The sequence below is a fragment of the Ilyonectria robusta genome (assembly GCF_021365365.1).
Source record: "Ilyonectria robusta strain PMI_751 chromosome Unknown BGZ61scaffold_17, whole genome shotgun sequence".
Taxonomy (NCBI): Eukaryota; Fungi; Ascomycota; class Sordariomycetes; order Hypocreales; family Nectriaceae; genus Ilyonectria; species Ilyonectria robusta.
Genome location: NW_025764451.1, coordinates 271,702 through 288,424, shown reverse-complemented (window position 1 = coordinate 288,424; position 16,723 = coordinate 271,702). Strand labels below are relative to the sequence as shown.

Below are 16,723 nucleotides of genomic sequence, written 5' to 3'. Positions count from 1 at the left end.
AGATTATCCTGTGATTTTGTCTCTTTTTCTAGGATTGCATTTTATACGCTTCCTAACTGGAGCCAACCCTGAGGCATCTTCAGCAACTGCAATCAAATTTCACTACAATGGATGACGACAGAGAGTATTTGCTTTCCCTTCAGGCTGTTCGAGCCAACGCCAGCAAGGTCCTCGACTCTGCAATTAACGGCGAATTGATTCATTTTGACTATGACTCTGAACGCATGGCTGTAGTCGCAGACTTTGTGACTGACGTTATCAAGGTAAGTTAGTCTTGACATGACTCTAAGCCCCAACGTTTTACTGTCTTGTCATGTTACTGGAGTGATCCCTGCTTTGGAAGACCGGATCTAATGGAAAATTGCGCAGCGCGACTTCGGTCCAGACAAGTTTGATCAGATCCCACCTCATGGGCGATGGCAGCATTTCGACGTGGGAGGCGTTGCACGCGTGGACGCGCTTTGCGACCAGTGGAAAAAAGAAGGTTGCGAAGATCCGAAGGAAGTTACTCGACGGTTGATAGATTTATTCTTCGTGTCAGTGCTTCTTGATGCCGGCGCTGGTGATTACTGGCGGTTCAAAGAGCCAGACACGGAAGACTTCTACACCAGGAGTGAAGGCATCGCGGTGGCCTCACTACACATGTTCACGGCTGGAGCCTTCGCCGGAGATGCATCACTCAAAAGTTCTGTGAATGGTAAGCGTCTCTCGGAAATCACTACTTAGAGCCTTCGCTGACCTGACAATGTAGGAAATGGGCTGTTATCTTTAGACGATGACACCTTTATCCGATATTTCCAGCTCTCCGAAGAAAATCCGCTAGTCGGTGTATCATCTCGGGTTCAGCTACTGAATGACGTCGGAGCATCCCTTCTAAAACTCCCGGAAATCTATGGAGAATCTGGCCGCCCAGGAAACATCGTTGGTGAGTTTTTCTGGTGCTTCTTTGCACTCACGAAACGTCATTTACTAACCCGCTATGTTTTCAGATTATCTCACAAGCTCGGACGTCGAGGCCAAGGTCCTGGACTACGAAGTCCTTTGGTCGTGCTTGCAACGTACCCTGATTCCCTCCTGGCCATCGAACCGTACTCGAGTCAATGACCAGCCTATTGGAGATGCATGGCCACTTCAAATTCTCAATGTTCGAGCTCAGGCAGATAACGATATACGCCCCCGAACCACGATCCAGCCATTCCATAAGCTCACCCAGTGGTTGGCATATTCTCTGACAGTACCTTTTACGAGAGTACTCGGCTATACTTGGGCAAAGGCCGACCTAGGAACTGGTCTCCCTGAGTACCGCAATGGCGGTCTATTCGTGGATCTTAAAGTCCTGAGCCTAAAACAGAAGGACTTGGAAGTTGGTCAGAAGACATCTGGCCAAGACCTTCCACAGTTTGACGCTACTTCAGATGTCATCGTGGAGTGGCGGGCGATGACGGTGGCATTGCTGGACCAGCTGTATGGTATTATTTCTGCTCGGTTCGGTGAACTAGGCGTCACGCTGAGTATGGCACAAATGCTGGAGGCTGGCACTTGGAAGTCAGGTCGCGAGCTTGCAGCTTCGCATAGACCAGCGACGAAGTCAAGCCCGATTCTTGTAAACGGTGACGGTACTCTGTATTAGGTTGCCATCCTTAGCCACGAACAGCTCAAACAGATAGAAGAAATGAACAGCAAACTAGACAACTAAAACAAGCTTCCTTACAATCGTTTGACCCAGTGCTTAGGCTTATCTCGAGGAGGTGTGTGGTATGTGAAGTTGCTACCCTATAGCATCAGACTAAGTTAACATCGCGAGTCAGGCTTGTCTCCAAGGGCGATTGGGACGAGATGAGTAGTGCTGTCAAGTATACACTTTTCAGTGTTGAAATTGGCTGTACTAATATGCGCCAATTTTCACAGATGCTCGCAGTCTACCAACGGTTCTAGACACCATTAAGAACATAATTGCCTGGATATCAGCAAATGTAAGACCGCGCTATGCCAAGTGTCATGTTCCGGCTTACATGCTAACATAAACTATACCGACTCGGATTATTCCTTGGGTAACGCACCCATTATATCAGATATATCCTGTCATCCCTGGAAGAACACCGCCGGCTACTCCAAACGATAATAGGCCGTATCAGCCGCAACGCGACGAACTCGCACATTGCGAGGACGACCTTCTTCGCGCTTTTTTACCCTCCATGAATTCTTTGCATAGGAGTCTGAGAACTGCATTATTTGAATGACCAGCAAAAAGACCGGAACCAGTTGGCCAAATCCCAGCTTTTTCTCATCGTCGGGATTCTTCATTATAGAATGGCCAAATTGTTGGGTGTCAAAAATCGAAATAACGCCCGACGTGAACCAGTATACCATCTCCAAAAAGGACACAGTCTCTGATGCGAGGATATACCAAAAGACACGGAAAATAATCCCCACGTATCGAAGAGCCCTTGGAGGCATATCCCAAAAGCTGGTGTGGCTCTTATCTGCAGGTTGACCGCGCGAGTCGATACAGTACCATCTGAAACGGTCAATCCACCAGAGACGAAATGGTCGGATCAGATCAAGTATGCCGGGAACGTAATTGTAAAAGACGTAGAAAAAGTCGACCCGCATCCACATCAAGGGTTTACCCCCGCGAGCCTTTCCAAGAGTGCATTTGGCCGGGCAGTTGTACTCGCTGTTCCAATTTTCGTAGGCCGAGACCCAGCTACCGAACAGTAGTAGGATCGCCATCAAACTCATCAAAGTGATTCTTATCCAGTTTATCGCTTGCCGACTCAGGTACTGGCGTTTCGGATCGTCTCGCTCAGGTGAGAAGTATTTCACACTATCCGCGTAGCTGTGGACCACCAACAGCGACAATAAATGCGTATTGGAGCTGAACCACGCCAATTCAGTTACTGTAGTGAAATGATAGATGGTGATGGTCCCATTTCCAAGTCCGATAAGACCAGAGACTAGTATAGCAAAGCCAGTCACAAGTTGCTGGTCGCTCAGTGACATGACCAGGTCATACAGGCAGTTGGCCCAAAGGTCAGGGTGTTTCAATCGCTTTTGAACGCGGTCTGAGATGGCCCAGCGGAAGCACTTGTCGATCGGATTAATGCTAGAGGAATCAACGAGCTCTTTGCTCCCATCGGCTTGCTCAACCTCTACCCTCTCAACACTCACTCGACTGAGCATCAAACAAAGTCCAGTAGCGATGACCGTCAATCCGGCAGTAACCATAAAAGCCGAAATGACCTGAATGATTGTCAGTTTCTCCAGAGTCAGACACCTTAATCTTTCAGGATGGGCATAACATACACCTGGACCTGCAATATCTGGATCCGCTGACAACCGTGGACACCGACACTGACCATAGTGTGTGTCACAGTCGAACATGCCATCCTCCACATAGTTCCATCCGTCTGCACCTCGGCACCGAAAATATCCGTCGATACGGCCGCTACTATCAGGACGAAGGCATATCTCTGCAGACATGCTGCCGTATGTATTGGCTCCTGCGTATTCTGTGTCTTTGTGGTCAGATATTCGAGCTTGAGGTCATCTACAGTTCTCAAAATTCGCGTTCTACGTGCTACTAAGCTTGTTTGTATGCGCAGGTGGCGCCACGATGGACCGACATAGCCACCCACGATTTGATGCGTTAACACGAGGGATGAGGCATTTATGTAATTGGTGCTGACACGTTGATGACTTATGACGTAGGCCCAGCTTTCACCGGAACCAACAGTTTCAGCTTGTATGCATAATGGCTTGACTTTTATACCATAGTTACCATACTGGGCCATCCTGGTCATTGTCTGGCTTATGGGCGGGGCTGCGCTAAAAATCGGTGGACAGCCGGAGGTAGTGTAAAAGAGGGAGTCATGGTTCTCCTAACAGTTTAGAGCTACGGAACCTGATATTCATCATAGAATAAATAACTAATCTGAATGCCCCGCGTGATGTCCGCTGTGCATATCTGTACCATGCAATGCTTGAAATTCCTTGAATACTTTCACATGGTCCGCGTGTACCCTCATGCCGGTCTTGTTTCTCCCCGCAGACCATTTCCAAATAGCGTCCCACGAACGGCATGAATGTGTTGGATGAGGATCCGTACGATAGCTGTTTGTCTTTCCATCCCATTGAAAATAAATAGGTGTGAGATCCGAATGACAAAGCACATGCTGGCGGAAGTAGCCAATGCAATGATCTGCGTGCGCTGTTTTGTCGTAATCTTGTGTCTTCTCAACGTACAAGTCCCAAATAAGATCGCGAAGAATCTTCTGAAACGTCCCAGAATTAGCCGATGGATGAATATAGCGGTTCAGAAAAAAACTGGTTCAATCCAGTATACTTACCAGGCAATGAAGCTGGTGAGACATGGTTGTCTGCACAACATAATAACCATCAACTCGCCCATGGCTATTGTATAGCGGTGCTGATGTTCCTCTCGATAGCTTGGAGTTTTCCTCCTCCGTTATAGCCAGCATTCCAACTAAGAGTTCAGTCAGAAAGGGTCCATGCAATGAGGCTACTTGATCGAAACTTGGATGAAAATCCTACCGCTGAGATCGTGGTGCCATATATCCAAATCTTGGGCGGCCCGCGGGTCGTCAGGGTAGTTGAAGTACGGCCGGAGGGTATACTCTTCAAAATCACGGGTCTTCGTATCAAAAGGGGCGTCCGAGTAGATACCTCCATCCAACCATTAGACACTGAACTCCATCCGGGATGATTCATAACTTACGCTCGAGTTCGTTAACAGCGTCACCACCATGGGCCGACAGAAAACAAACGTCCCCCCTAGTCTTCACATATGCGTGAAAGAAAAATGCGTATGAAGCGATAGACATCGCAAGAATACCGTACTGAGCCACCACCACAAACAACCGTCTCCTCTGCCTCTTGCCAGCGGGATAGGCCTTCTCGTTAGCTAGCATGTTCATGTCTTCCTCCAAGTCCAGGGAACTGCGACTGCTGGTACTCATTGTTCCTGGATCAATGAACGATATGGGATTTAAAAATGGTAATACTTCTCGAATAGCTATCGTCTTCTTCCGAGAATCTGTACTTGAGTCGATTCTCAGAAATGAGACCAGTCTTGTTATTTCTGCAATCACTTCCCAGCCAAGAAGAAGGACCAGCCATCTCAACCCGTTTATTAGTAAATGCCGAGCCAGTTGCCGATGAGGAGACAAAGTTCAAAGGATCCGAGGTAAAGAATCCGAGGTAAAAGATCTAAGACAAAGTTTAGAAGATCTGACGTTTGAACTTTGTCCCCCCATCCGTGGCAAGTCCAGGTCCTTTTGAAAACACAACCGCACATTATGCATCATGACGTAGCCTTTTTACTGATAGCGGAGAGACTTGAAGCAGGATTTTTACCCATCATTATTATGTGTAATAGGCTCGACTTGGTCACCAGTAGAGCCAGGATAGGGACCAATATACGCAATTCTCACATATTCGGAATCTTGACTTTTGTATTGGGCTAACATAGCCAGCTGTTACAAAAATGTCTTGAAGAAGCTTCATCTCAGCGCCGAAGGCTTTCGTGCCTGAAACTATATGAATGGCTCGATATCCCTTTGGGGTAGCTTCTAGTATTTCCTATACATCACTTTGTCTTCAAGTCGATCGTACATATCGATTCATTACTTTCCCTTCCATCTGCCATACTTATTTCGAACTCACGATATCATCTTTCATACTGCAAATATGTACCTCCTCCGAAACCTAGCTGTTGTGTCCGCGATTGTCCCTGCTATGTGGTCTTCGGCTATGGCTGTGCCTAAGATTGCCGAGCTTGGAACACGTGGTGAGGCAGGAATCAACCCCGACTACATTTACACGGGAGTTGATGCCATCGCCGGTGCCAAGGACAAGGAACGCCGCGACCCAATCGAAGTCAACCCCGACTATATTTACACCGGAGTTGATGCCATTGCTGGCGCCAAGGATAAAAAACGCCGTGACCCAATCGAGGTCAACCCGGACTACATCTACACTGGGGTTGATGCTATCGCCGGTGCCAAGGATAAGAAACGCCGCGATGCCCATGTCGACGCTATTGCGGGCACTGAAGCTTGAGGTATCGATTATCCTGATCGAAATGCAGTAGCTTATCGAATGGTCTTTCCGATGATGAAGTATGGGCGTGTATCTAGGTCAATTATGCCTAGCTTATTCAGGTCAATTTAACGTTGCGATCAACCTACCAGGAATGGGTAGTTAGTTATTTTAACGAGCTGAATTTAAATCTTTTCGGGGAGTCACACAGCGCCGTTTTGTGACCTAAAAATAGGGGCTTTGTTGAATAGAAAGTATCTGCCGGAGTGTCGGCTGCGGGCCAGGGGTCTTGAGATTGCGTTAGACCAGTAGATCCTTCAAGGACGGAAATTTACGGAGAGAACATACACAACACGTACCCCGTGATCAGGCATCAATGGACCGAATATGCCTACTATCTGACAGCTTTATCTTGCTATAGAAATGAGTAATTTATCCTTTTGAATTACTATTACAGCAAACGCTTTATATATAGTTGACTATATTGACAATTTAATTCTCTTTGTAGAGCCCTGTACTGTGGGGTTTCACACCCGTGCCGGTTGACTACGTGGACGGCCTCTCGTAACCGTATTGCTACCATCTATTTGGTCCAGGATGCTCTCTACATCAAAGACCAAGAAGAAGTAATGATATCACCGAATGCCCTGAGTTCTGGGTATATGTTTCGGTCCGTGTTGCGCATCTGTCACGCACGTCTTACGGCACAACCGTAAGTAAGGATACGGACACTGGCCCGTTACGGACGGACGGACGGACCGGTTAGCACGGCGTCTTCGCTTACAATCCGCCGGGTAGAGTTTAGTTTGTTGGTTAGAGTGATCGACAGTCTCTAGGGGAGGATAGAAGAAGCGTTCGGGACATCATTTGCCACTTACCACTTTGGTTGTTTCATGTAGTTGGAGAAGGAGATGATTGGTTCTCCTCGTATCAATATCATACCATTTACACACCTACTATTAGCCGGGACTTTTAGTTTGGTTTCACCAAAGACATAACGCTCATTTCTGATGCATGCGGAAAACATTTCGTCGATCTTACTATTTTCCCAATTACGAATCCCACGTGTCACCCTCCACGGCACTGAAAGAGTCTAAGATCTTTGAAAGTTTTCGGAGTATGCATGAGGATTGGCTAGAATGAATTGGTTCTTGGACGAATAGGATTCGCTGGAATGGATAAGATTCAGTCACACAGATGGTAGCGCTCGCTTAACTAGGATTTCGGCGGATTTACCCAGAGTGGTATCTTTATACGCGTTTGAATAGATATTCTCCCAAGGCTTGGAGTATGTGACTCAAGGAATCAGTGGCTCTTACTGGATCTTTTGTGTCGCACTCAACGTTTTAAAACTCTAAAAGCAGAGGTGTTGCTGCAGTCATCCCGCAGCCGGGTTGCGGTATAGTGACTACCGTCCCGAGGTTGTCGTCTCCGTTTCTTCTGCCGCCTAATGGTAAATCTGCCTTTTTACCCAGGGCGCGTAGTTATGCTTTATCTCTCTCGCCCTTGCTCTTAGTGTTAGTCTTGGGAGCTGATGGTGTCGAGCGCCGACCACTCGGTTGATCGGAAGGGGCGAAGCACGCGCATATCATTGCATGGCCTGATACCCAGGGTGCATATCGGGTTAGCACCGAAGCCGTTGGGAGTTACCGTCACTTTTTGGTGATCAAGTTCTCGTATGAACTCGGCGCGTAGAGGCACCCCTGGTACAGAATGCCATCGAAGTCGTACCTCGGGTTCGGCACGTCAGGGGTCTGCTTGAGCGAGTATGTACCTGCAACATTAGCCACGCGGCCATTTCTATCACTCGGGATTCCGTTCGATTTAGCCGAATTTTCTCTTCTTGAATAAGGCCAGTGCCGGATAAATACCAAGTTGTTACCAAAAGAAAGTCTACATGCATGTGCTAATATTGAAGTGTTGCGCAATTCTTGTTTTTACCATGTCCATCCCACGCAGTAACCTGGAGAAGCACTGTCGCTTGATCTCTTCGACTTCGTCGGGTTTGAAGATATTGGTAACTGAGATGCAAGGTCGTATCCGTGATGTATATCGGAAAGGGGGTTGGTGAACAGTGAATACTTCGCTGCGGGGGTTTCACGCTAGAGTCTTGTGGGAATCGAAATGTAGGGCTGTCAGTGTCAAAAGAAAGCTTAAAACAGCGGCACTTCATTTATTGCGACTGTGAGCCATTTCGATGTAACCCGCACGATTGACGGACTGTAACCTCGACTGCAATTCCCAGCGAGCCAATGCCAGGAAACGGGGTAGTCAGGTGATGCGGTGAGAAATACTGGTAGCAGCAAGCCCTGAGGTTGGCTCATCTTACACCCAAGTCGAAGGTCAGAAAGACGCGGGTCTGGACTGATTTACAATTTGAGCATAGAGAATGCATTTCCTCCGACGTATCCGACTGTTCCGGACCACACGGTTAAGATAATGGGTATGTACTATTTGAGACGAGGTAGAGGGTAGAAGGAACCGGAGGCGAGTAATTCGAGGGGGTGCTGATCTTGGGGCATGATCAGTCTCAGTCCAAAGGGGTATTCGTTCTTAGAAGGGATGTATGCAATCGTCCGCTCGGTTTAGCCTACCAAATACTACAGGCCAGATTTCTCCCCGATCAGAATTCTATAACGATTTGGAGGGGGGATTATTCAGTCTCTTCACAGGCTTTCAGGATGAGAGGCTCTCTTCCCGTTCTAACATGAATATCTGGGTTGAATTTAAAACCGGACTAATCGCATCATTGTCAACTCCTGCGCCGAATGGTTAGGTGGTAGGCCTCCGCCAGCAACCACCTTGCCGCCACCTACGGTAAAGAATATGAAACGCTGCCATTAAGCAGATGCAACAGCTTCTTCAATCATCCTCGCTGGCCGCAAAATCTCCGCATCCAGGCGACTTCCACCCAGCAACGTGACACCAAACGGTAATCTCCTTGCGTCATCTGTTTTCCCAGACAGTTCAGAGGCTGGATAAGTAGTAATGGGAACTGCGATAGCGCAGAGGTCGAGCACATTTCCAGCATGTGTAAACTCACCCAGCATGCTGTTCTTCCGGATAGGGTCAGCCAACATCTCTTCGATCGTCCAATGGGTCGTTGTTGTTGGGACCAGGACAAAATCGACTTTGGTAAAAACCTTTTCGGCCTCGCGGATATGTCGAGCCCTGGCCTGCAGGTCGCGATACGCCTGCACAGCAGAGCTGTTTCTCTGGACGACTTGGTTGAATAATTCGACAATAACGGGATGCAAATGAGCGCGATTCTTAGGAAGCCAATCATCAGGCAGACTTGCAAGCCTTTCGGATACAAAAGTGCCCTCGTAGAGAAGCTTTCCGGCCTTGTCAAAAGGCGACCAGTCGATGGGTGTTAAAACCCCACCTATTGATTGCAGTTTTGTCACCGTTTCATTAAACATCCGCCTATACGGCACTGAGCATGCAGAAAGAGCCTCTGCAGGTGGGATTCCGAACTTGAATGACTTTGCCCAAGGCCCAACCGAGTTGACATGTCTCTCAAAAGCAATGACGGGCTTCGCATAGGGGTCGTTCTCGTCGAAACCTTCAAGGGCACGGCTGACCGTCGCGGCATCTCGGACAGTCTTCGAAATGATGGCGATGCAGTCTAGAGAAAGACACGCGGGGGTCAATCCAACAGTTGACAGGGTTCCTCTGGTTGGTTTGTAGCCCACCACGCCGTTAAAACACGCCGGTACGCGGCCGCTCCCAGCGGTATCGGTTGCGATGGAAAACGAACACAAGCCAGCGCCAACGCTGACGCAGTTGCCGCTTGAAGATCCTCCCGAGATGTAATCCGGGTGAAAAACCGAGTGAGTGATTCCGTACGGGCTCCTACACCCTGACAAACCAGTCGCAAGCTGGTCAAGGTTTGTCTTTCCGACGAAAATTGCACCATTTGCAAGCGCCTTGTCGTGAACAACTGCAGATCTGCTAGGAATATGGGCCAACGGTGGACATGCGGTAGTTGTCGGCAGTCCAGCCACATCGAGACTGTCCTTGATGCTAAATGGGACACCAAACAATGGAGGAAGCTTGGCCCTATCAGGGTACTGTCGTACAAGCGCCTCGGCAGCTTGTAGTGCCGTATCCTTGGTGACAAGCTCTATCCAGACGGCCGGGTCTACCTCTTTGTAGGCTTCGATTTTGCGATACAAGGCTTCAACGACTGTCATTGGTGACACTCCAGCCCTATATGAGCGCTGCAGAGATTCGATCCGTAGGTCTCCATCCCAATCCGGAGGGGTTTGAGGTGGAGTGTTGGCCGAACCCCCTAAAGCACGAGATGATTCAACTTCGAGTGCTTCAAGCAGTGGGCCAAGCTTGGCTACGAATCCAAAAAGCCCTTGTGACCAATGCAGCATGTCCAGAGATGAGGTCTTGAATGCTGCATTGTATCCAGCCGTGGCTTCTTCAATACCGCCTAGCATTTCATGAGCAATTGGTTGTTGGGGTCTTGGAGTGGAAACTTACAGCACTCAAAGCCACGATCATTTGCCTCCCTGATGGTCGTTGCAAAGCAGCACTCAGTCGTAACTCCCGATACAATCAAGTGCGTGACTTCAAAGCTCTTGAGCTGATGCATCAAGGTAGTGTTCCAGAAAGCACCCTTTCCTGGCTTGTCGATGACAACTTCGCCCGGCAACGGTTGAAGCACATCGATAATGTCATGGCCATATTCTCCTCGTATCAACAGCCTGCCCATTTTACCCTGGTCCCCAATCACCAGGGTGTGGTGTGCATTTTGGGGAGCGGCCGATTGTCTAACCAGCTTGGAGGATGGACAATCGGAAAGATCTGGCTCATGACCTTCTCTGGTGTGGAATATTTTCAACCCAGCGTCACGACAGGCCTCGAGCAATTTCTTGGTTGGCGCAATTGATGCTTGGACGGCGTCCAAGTTACCGCCTTGGATGTCTCCAAACCCCCCAGCCAGGAGAAAGTCCCTCTGCATATCAATGACTAGGAGCGCCGTGTGGGCCGGATCGAATGCGAATGCATACGGTTGCGCATCTACCGAGAGAAGGCTGGACGCCGTTGGACCTGCGACCATCTTGGCACTGGTACAAGAACGGCTTTCGAAGAATGAGAAGTGAAGCAAGTGGCGATGCCGTAAAGCGATAACTGCTGTAGGTCGATGGAGATTCCCTCCAAGAAGATCTATATACTTCTCTCTTGCTAGAATACGTGTATCATCCGAACAATAACATTTGCTGAACTAATGGCAGACTGGGCCATTCAAATCACTCATCATCTGACTTGCTCGCAATCGCTGATAAGACAGGCCTACCGACGGCCCTCCAACGGCCCAGCGACGGCCTGCCGACGGCTTCTGAGTCTTATCTTTGTGGCGTCTTGATGCTAATCCGAATTCCGCATAGTGCGTGCTCTGGCTTGCTCATGAGATCTCACCTGTCCTCATATACATGGGATACCCCACACGCCACAGTACCAGTACCTCGGATATCTGCGTGGGGAGCCCTTGACATGCGTATTTGGTGTGGTTAGAAGGCCTACGCTTCGCCTACGCTTCGCCGCCTGACTGATAGCAAGCACAACCATCTTGATATTGTTTTTCTGTTGCACATGGCGGGCAAATAGACCCCATCAGTGGTACTATTTATGCCCATGCACCCTCGAGATCAATTCTAGTAATCCCATCGCAATAACGCTTGACATTTCAGAACCACCCCTAGCGCAAGCAAAATGCCATCTTTCTCCGTTCAGCAGGTCAAAGAGAGGGTCAAACCTCATCTCTCATGGACGGTGCCCGCCAGACATGGAATCTACGAGGACAGCAAATGGTCCAACAAAGGTAGCTCAAACAATCCGTTGCAAAGTATAATCCACACAGCTCATTCGAAATGTAGATCTCGACCCAATCGCGCCTGAGGATCGCACTTGGGGCGGTCTTGATTATTGGGCATACTGGACTTCCGACATGATGGTCAGAGACTTGCTCCGAGTCTATTCTTCTCTTGCTTACAGGGCTGGTAGGCTCCGCCATTGGCATCCACCGTCTCGAGTGTCATGGCCCTCGGTTTTACCGCCAGGGAGACAATCCCAATTGTCTTCTTTGGCTTTGCGATTTGCAGCGTGGTCATCACTCTCACGGGGAAGATGGGCGCGACATATGCTGTGCCGTATCCAGTCATTGTTCGCTCCATCTTCGGAATGTACGGATCGTATCCGGTCATCTTGATTCGAGGTGAGACCAGCAACAGAGCATGCTAGTATAAATTGGCTAAAACTTTGTTAGCATTCGTCGCCTTGATGTGGACTGCTATTCTCACAGTCCAGGCCGGTGACTTCCTCCAACGCTGCCTCGAAGCCATTTGGCCGAGCTTTATCGACTTCCCCAACAAGCTCCCCGACGATGCTGGAATCACTTGTAAGCAAATCCAATCCCTTCGACCTTGCTACTAGGAACCTATTATGTCGGGTCACTGTGCAAGGTTTGATTTCAATAACCACTAGCAACTAACCCGGAATCTTAGCTGCCGGTCTCCTTTGCCTCTTCCTTTATTGGTTCATTCAAACCGGCCTCGCCCTTATGCCCATCAAGAAACTCCGCATCCTCTTTCTTGTCAAGGGCGTCATCGTCCCTCCCACCTTCCTCGCGCTCTTCCTCTGGGCCGCTATCGTAACCAAAGGAGGTGGACCATTGGTCACAGGAAAGGCCAAAATCACATCCGACTACATGAACACGGCATATTCTGCATTGACTGGTCTTAATGTTATCATGGGACTTTTCTCGTCCATGGCCGTCAACATGCCAGGTATTTTAAGCTGCCACTGACCCAAGCGATTGGCAACATAGGCTAATGTTGCTAGATTTCGGTCGATTCTCCAAGAACAGGTTGGGTGGATATCATCAATATTTCGCTCTACCCGTGATCGGAACGCTGGCTTCTCTCACTCCAATTTTCGTCACTTCCGCTAACCAGTACCTCTGGGGAGAATTCCAATGGTACATGCCAGCCGTCATTGCAAACTTTGATTCTCGTGCCGCCAAATTCTTCACTGGATTCAGCTTCATCCTCGCCACGATCGGAAATCAGGTCGCTGCTGGTACTTATCCCTTCTCCAATGATGTTACCGGAATTGCGCCGAAATACATCAACATTTTCCGAGCTACGCTGTTCATTTCTATTTTCTGCGTCATTTCTACTCCTTGGAATATTATCAAAAACGCCACTGGCCTGTTGGCTTTCCTGAGTGGCTATTCCTGCCTCATGGGACCGCTGGCTGGCGTTATGGTCTGCGATTACTACATCATCAAGAAACGCAAGCTCAATATCCACGAGCTCTACCGCAGCAACGGCATCTACTGGTATGATGGCGGCGTCAACTGGCGTGCATATGCTGCCTTTATCACCGGCTTCGCCCCGCTGCTTCCCGGATTCGCCAAGAGCATTAAGCATGAGTTGAACGTTGGTGGTGCCTGGAAGATTTACACTTTTGCGTGGATTTTCGGATTTACGCTATCCACCTTGGTCTACTACGTTATCTGTACCTATGTGTCGCCTCCGACCGGAGCTATGGTCGACGAAGCAGTCTATCCCCGACAGAAAGGAGATATCGAGTCCGTCGTCGACGAGGTCTCTGATTCCAAGGGCTCATTTTCGGCCAAGGAGAAGGAGCTTAGCCCCACGCCTCCAGAGCACTAAGCGGGACGGTATGGGGAGTGAATTGGCCATGGAGGGTGTTTCTTGGATTCTCACTAATCACTTCGTTTTCCATAACCAATTGATTGATCATTCGCTTGGGCTTGGACCGACATGAGCTTCGTGTGAGGGTATTCCGAACTTGATCGCGTTGGCACACTCTACGATGACTGTATTTCCATAGCTTAATATACGAGGCGCCTAGCCCCAAATTAGTTGCAGACTACAGCACTACAGCAGTATGTACACAGTACACAAACGCGGGACACAATCAATCTCCTTATCTCTGCGTTGACAAATTCAGCCGAAGCTGGCTGTGATTGGTTCACTTCTTCGCCTTATCTCCCATCATATCTCTCGCCAGCAACCAAGTTACTGCGTACATAGTACGAAGTAGGATCTGTACTGTAAGCTTGGCTTCGATGTGCGATTTCAGCTATGCAATCTTGGCTGAGCCAACATCAAGCCTAACCTTACACCTTCCTCTTTGCTTCTTCACATTGATTTCCGATCGAGACCTTGCCACACGAGGCTTGAGACTAACTTACCTCACGGCTTATTGACGGCCTGTTGTGGAGAGCAGCTCCATACACCCTCGTGTCCAAATCACACACAGTGCTGCATCCCCCGCAATTGGTAATGATCGGATAAGGCTGGAGATCCCTACACTGTGCCAACCACTTCACCCGGCTTCGAAATGGGTGACCCTCTCGCCGGTGCTCAAGCCGTAGCCGTTGAGCAACGGGTGACAGTTAATCGGCCGTCCAGGCCATGCGACTCGTGCCGGAAGAGAAAGAGTCGCTGCGAGATGCCCGACGGAGCGTCTTCTTGTGTGCTCTGCCAGTTCCATCACCGGGAGTGTACCTTTCAGCAAACGACCCGGCCGAGAAAAAGGAAGATCACGTTTCCAGAGGATGAAGAGCAGGAGGTCATGTCGATGCCATGGACGGCGTCGCGACATGGTTCCACGTCAAGCGCCACGAGTGCGATACGCACCGTCGCCAGGATAGACTGCTATGAAAACTTCAAAGGCCCTACGCTGCTCCGCAAGACGCTGGGGCTGCAGACTCACCGACACGCGACCTTTCTCGGCCCATCCTCCGACTTTGAGCAGAGTCTCCTGCACTCGGCTTCTCTGGTCAGTCATGACGAAATCACCATCGGCCCAGTAGCCCTCCGCAAAGTGGGTTCGACGGATACCTTCCTCCAGACGCTTGATGAGAGCACCTTGAGCCATCCAGAAGAAATCTCACGGCTGGATGCCGTCGAGACTCTTGTCGCACCCCATGGACACGAGCTGATCCGCCTGTACTTCCGCATTGTTCACCCTAGCTTCCCCATCTTGCACAAAAAGGTATGGCTTGAAAAATACAATCGTACACACCGCGAGTTTTCTCCGCCTTGCCTCGCTTTTGTATACATTCTTGCCCTACACTGGTGGACGTATAGCGCAGAACTGGCCTCGCTACCGAAGCCTAACACCACGAAGCTTGAGGAAATCGCATTGCGAGCGTTGGCTGAAGTAGTGCACCGGCCCAAGCTCTCCACAATCCAAGCTGGTCTTTTGCTCCTCCAGCAACCAAAGGGCGACTCATGGGCATTAACCACGCAATTGGTTGGCATCGGCCAGGAAATTGGGCTACATCTAGACTGCTCTGACTGGAGCATACCCACGTGGGAAAAGGGCCTTCGGAAGCGGCTCGCCTGGGCCTTGTTTATGCAAGATAAATGGGGTGCACTTGTTCATGGCCGGCCGTCTCATATCAACTACGAAGATTGGCTTGTCCAGCCGCTTACGGCTGACGATTTCCCCGAGAACGCTGTAGATGAAAACGATGAGGATGGCAGTGCAGAAGTCGAGAAGGGTCGATTATTGTTTTGTGAGATGGTAAAGCTGACTGAGATCCTGTCCGAAATCCTGTCCACTTTTTACACCCTGCGAGCTCAGCGCGAGCCCAGAGGAGGCCTAAGGGAACAGTTGGCCATTGCAAAACCTATCCAGATTCGGTTGAAGGAGTGGTTCTCGCAACTTCCTGAATCTGTGAAAGGAGAGGATGTCAAGCCGAGAAAACTGTCTTCCACAGGTAAGTTTCTACGGATTCCCCATTACACTGGCGCTTTGGAAGTAACCGCTGGTAGGGTATCTCTGCCTTGCATACTATGCTACTGAAATCACCTTGCATCGCCATATTATTCGCGTGGCATCGGATGAGGCGGACCCAGAATTGGTCGAGATATGTCGCAACGCAGCAAAAGCTCGTTTGTGCTCCGCAGTCGACTTCGTCAGTAATCTAAAGCCGGAGCATTTGCAATCGTTTTGGTACTCGCCATCTTACTATAATTTTTCAATCATCAGCACATTCATGGTCCTTCTTTGGTCGACCGCAACAACCACAGAAGAAGCGGCGTTTTATCGCCAGAAGCTTACTACATACCGATGGATCCTTCGGGTGTCAAGCAATGCCTCTGACGTTCTAGAGCGTGCCAACGCGCAACTGCTCCTGTCAACAGATGGCCTGACCAAATTAATCCCAGAGGAGGTGGTTGGTCGAGTAGATAGTCCGGAGGAGTCTACAACGTCTCACGAACACCTTGATGACCCGTTTGATACCCCATTGGCGACGATTTCTTCGCCTCAAATTCTTCAAACATTAGATGTTGGGGGACCGTTTTCCCCTACTGCGTATCAGTTGGGCGAGATGTACCCCAGTTTCGAGTACGATATTGACTTTCAGGGTCTTGGCACAGCAAACGCGGTGTGAATTCTGAATGTGAATTAATCTAAAATATCAAGAATAATAATTCTTTTGTCTGTTTCATGAAATTTATCTTATGTGAGTGTAACTTTACTCAACGATATAGCCAACCCACACATATAAATACAGCATTTTGTCTGTTACATGTTTTCTTTTTGGAGCTTTTGATCTGATTGAGTATCAAGAGGTTGGGGTGCCCTAGTACATACATAGCCAGAG

General features: G+C 49.2%; 6 protein-coding genes across 6 annotated transcripts; 4 read left to right on the top strand and 2 right to left on the bottom strand.

Annotated features, from left to right (window-relative positions):
- Positions 1-5: 5 nt before the first annotated feature.
- On the top strand, positions 6-1,703 carry BGZ61DRAFT_395470 (uncharacterized protein). Its single transcript, XM_046242927.1, has 4 exons — positions 6-263; positions 370-697; positions 752-925; positions 990-1,703. The coding sequence occupies exons 1-4, from the start codon at positions 108-110 to the stop codon at positions 1,628-1,630; spliced, it is 1,299 nt and encodes a 432-aa protein (XP_046101061.1). The 5' UTR covers positions 6-107; the 3' UTR covers positions 1,631-1,703.
- Positions 1,704-1,850: 147 nt separating this feature from the next.
- On the bottom strand, positions 1,851-3,577 carry BGZ61DRAFT_65793 (uncharacterized protein). Its single transcript, XM_046256959.1, has 2 exons — positions 3,307-3,577; positions 1,851-3,243 (listed from the first exon to the last, which is right to left on the bottom strand). The coding sequence occupies exons 1-2, from the start codon at positions 3,481-3,483 to the stop codon at positions 2,107-2,109; spliced, it is 1,314 nt and encodes a 437-aa protein (XP_046101060.1). The 5' UTR covers positions 3,484-3,577; the 3' UTR covers positions 1,851-2,106.
- A 2,132-nt stretch (positions 3,578-5,709) lies between these two features.
- On the top strand, positions 5,710-6,081 carry BGZ61DRAFT_535313 (uncharacterized protein; the record flags this gene model as incomplete). The annotated part of the gene is made up of 1 exon (XM_046254258.1): positions 5,710-6,081. The coding sequence occupies one exon, from the start codon at positions 5,710-5,712 to the stop codon at positions 6,079-6,081; it is 372 nt and encodes a 123-aa protein (XP_046101059.1).
- Positions 6,082-8,900: 2,819 nt separating this feature from the next.
- On the bottom strand, positions 8,901-11,134 carry BGZ61DRAFT_359100 (amidase signature domain-containing protein; the record flags this gene model as incomplete). Its single annotated transcript, XM_046241037.1, has 2 exons — positions 8,901-10,504; positions 10,555-11,134. 2 exons carry the CDS (start codon positions 11,132-11,134, stop codon positions 8,901-8,903), a joined length of 2,184 nt encoding a protein of 727 aa, XP_046101058.1.
- A 653-nt stretch (positions 11,135-11,787) lies between these two features.
- BGZ61DRAFT_358817 (permease for cytosine/purines, uracil, thiamine, allantoin-domain-containing protein) lies at positions 11,788-13,751 on the top strand (the record flags this gene model as incomplete). The annotated part of the gene is made up of 6 exons (XM_046241005.1): positions 11,788-11,896; positions 11,952-12,028; positions 12,079-12,289; positions 12,341-12,472; positions 12,579-12,860; positions 12,916-13,751. The coding sequence occupies 6 exons, from the start codon at positions 11,788-11,790 to the stop codon at positions 13,749-13,751; spliced, it is 1,647 nt and encodes a 548-aa protein (XP_046101057.1).
- Positions 13,752-14,445: 694 nt separating this feature from the next.
- On the top strand, positions 14,446-16,510 carry BGZ61DRAFT_358713 (fungal-specific transcription factor domain-containing protein; the record flags this gene model as incomplete). Its single annotated transcript, XM_046240994.1, has 2 exons — positions 14,446-15,832; positions 15,888-16,510. The coding sequence occupies 2 exons, from the start codon at positions 14,446-14,448 to the stop codon at positions 16,508-16,510; spliced, it is 2,010 nt and encodes a 669-aa protein (XP_046101056.1).
- Positions 16,511-16,723: the final 213 nt, after the last annotated feature.

What these genes read in the sequence shown, in the direction of transcription:
- BGZ61DRAFT_395470 (XM_046242927.1), top strand. Translation starts at nt 108, where the DNA reads ATGGATGACGACAGAGAGTATTTGCTTTCCCTTCAGGCTGTTCGAGCC. An exon ending in TTGTGACTGACGTTATCAAG is followed by an intron (nt 264 to 369) that starts GTAAGTTAGTCT and finishes AAAATTGCGCAG; the next exon opens with CGCGACTTCGGTCCAGACAA. An exon ending in CCGCCCAGGAAACATCGTTG is followed by an intron (nt 926 to 989) that starts GTGAGTTTTTCT and finishes CTATGTTTTCAG; the next exon opens with ATTATCTCACAAGCTCGGAC.
- BGZ61DRAFT_65793 (XM_046256959.1), bottom strand. Translation starts at nt 3,483, where the DNA reads ATGTCTGCAGAGATATGCCTTCGTCCTGATAGTAGCGGCCGTATCGAC. An exon ending in CAGATATTGCAGGTCCAGGT is followed by an intron (nt 3,244 to 3,306) that starts GTATGTTATGCC and finishes ACAATCATTCAG; the next exon opens with GTCATTTCGGCTTTTATGGT.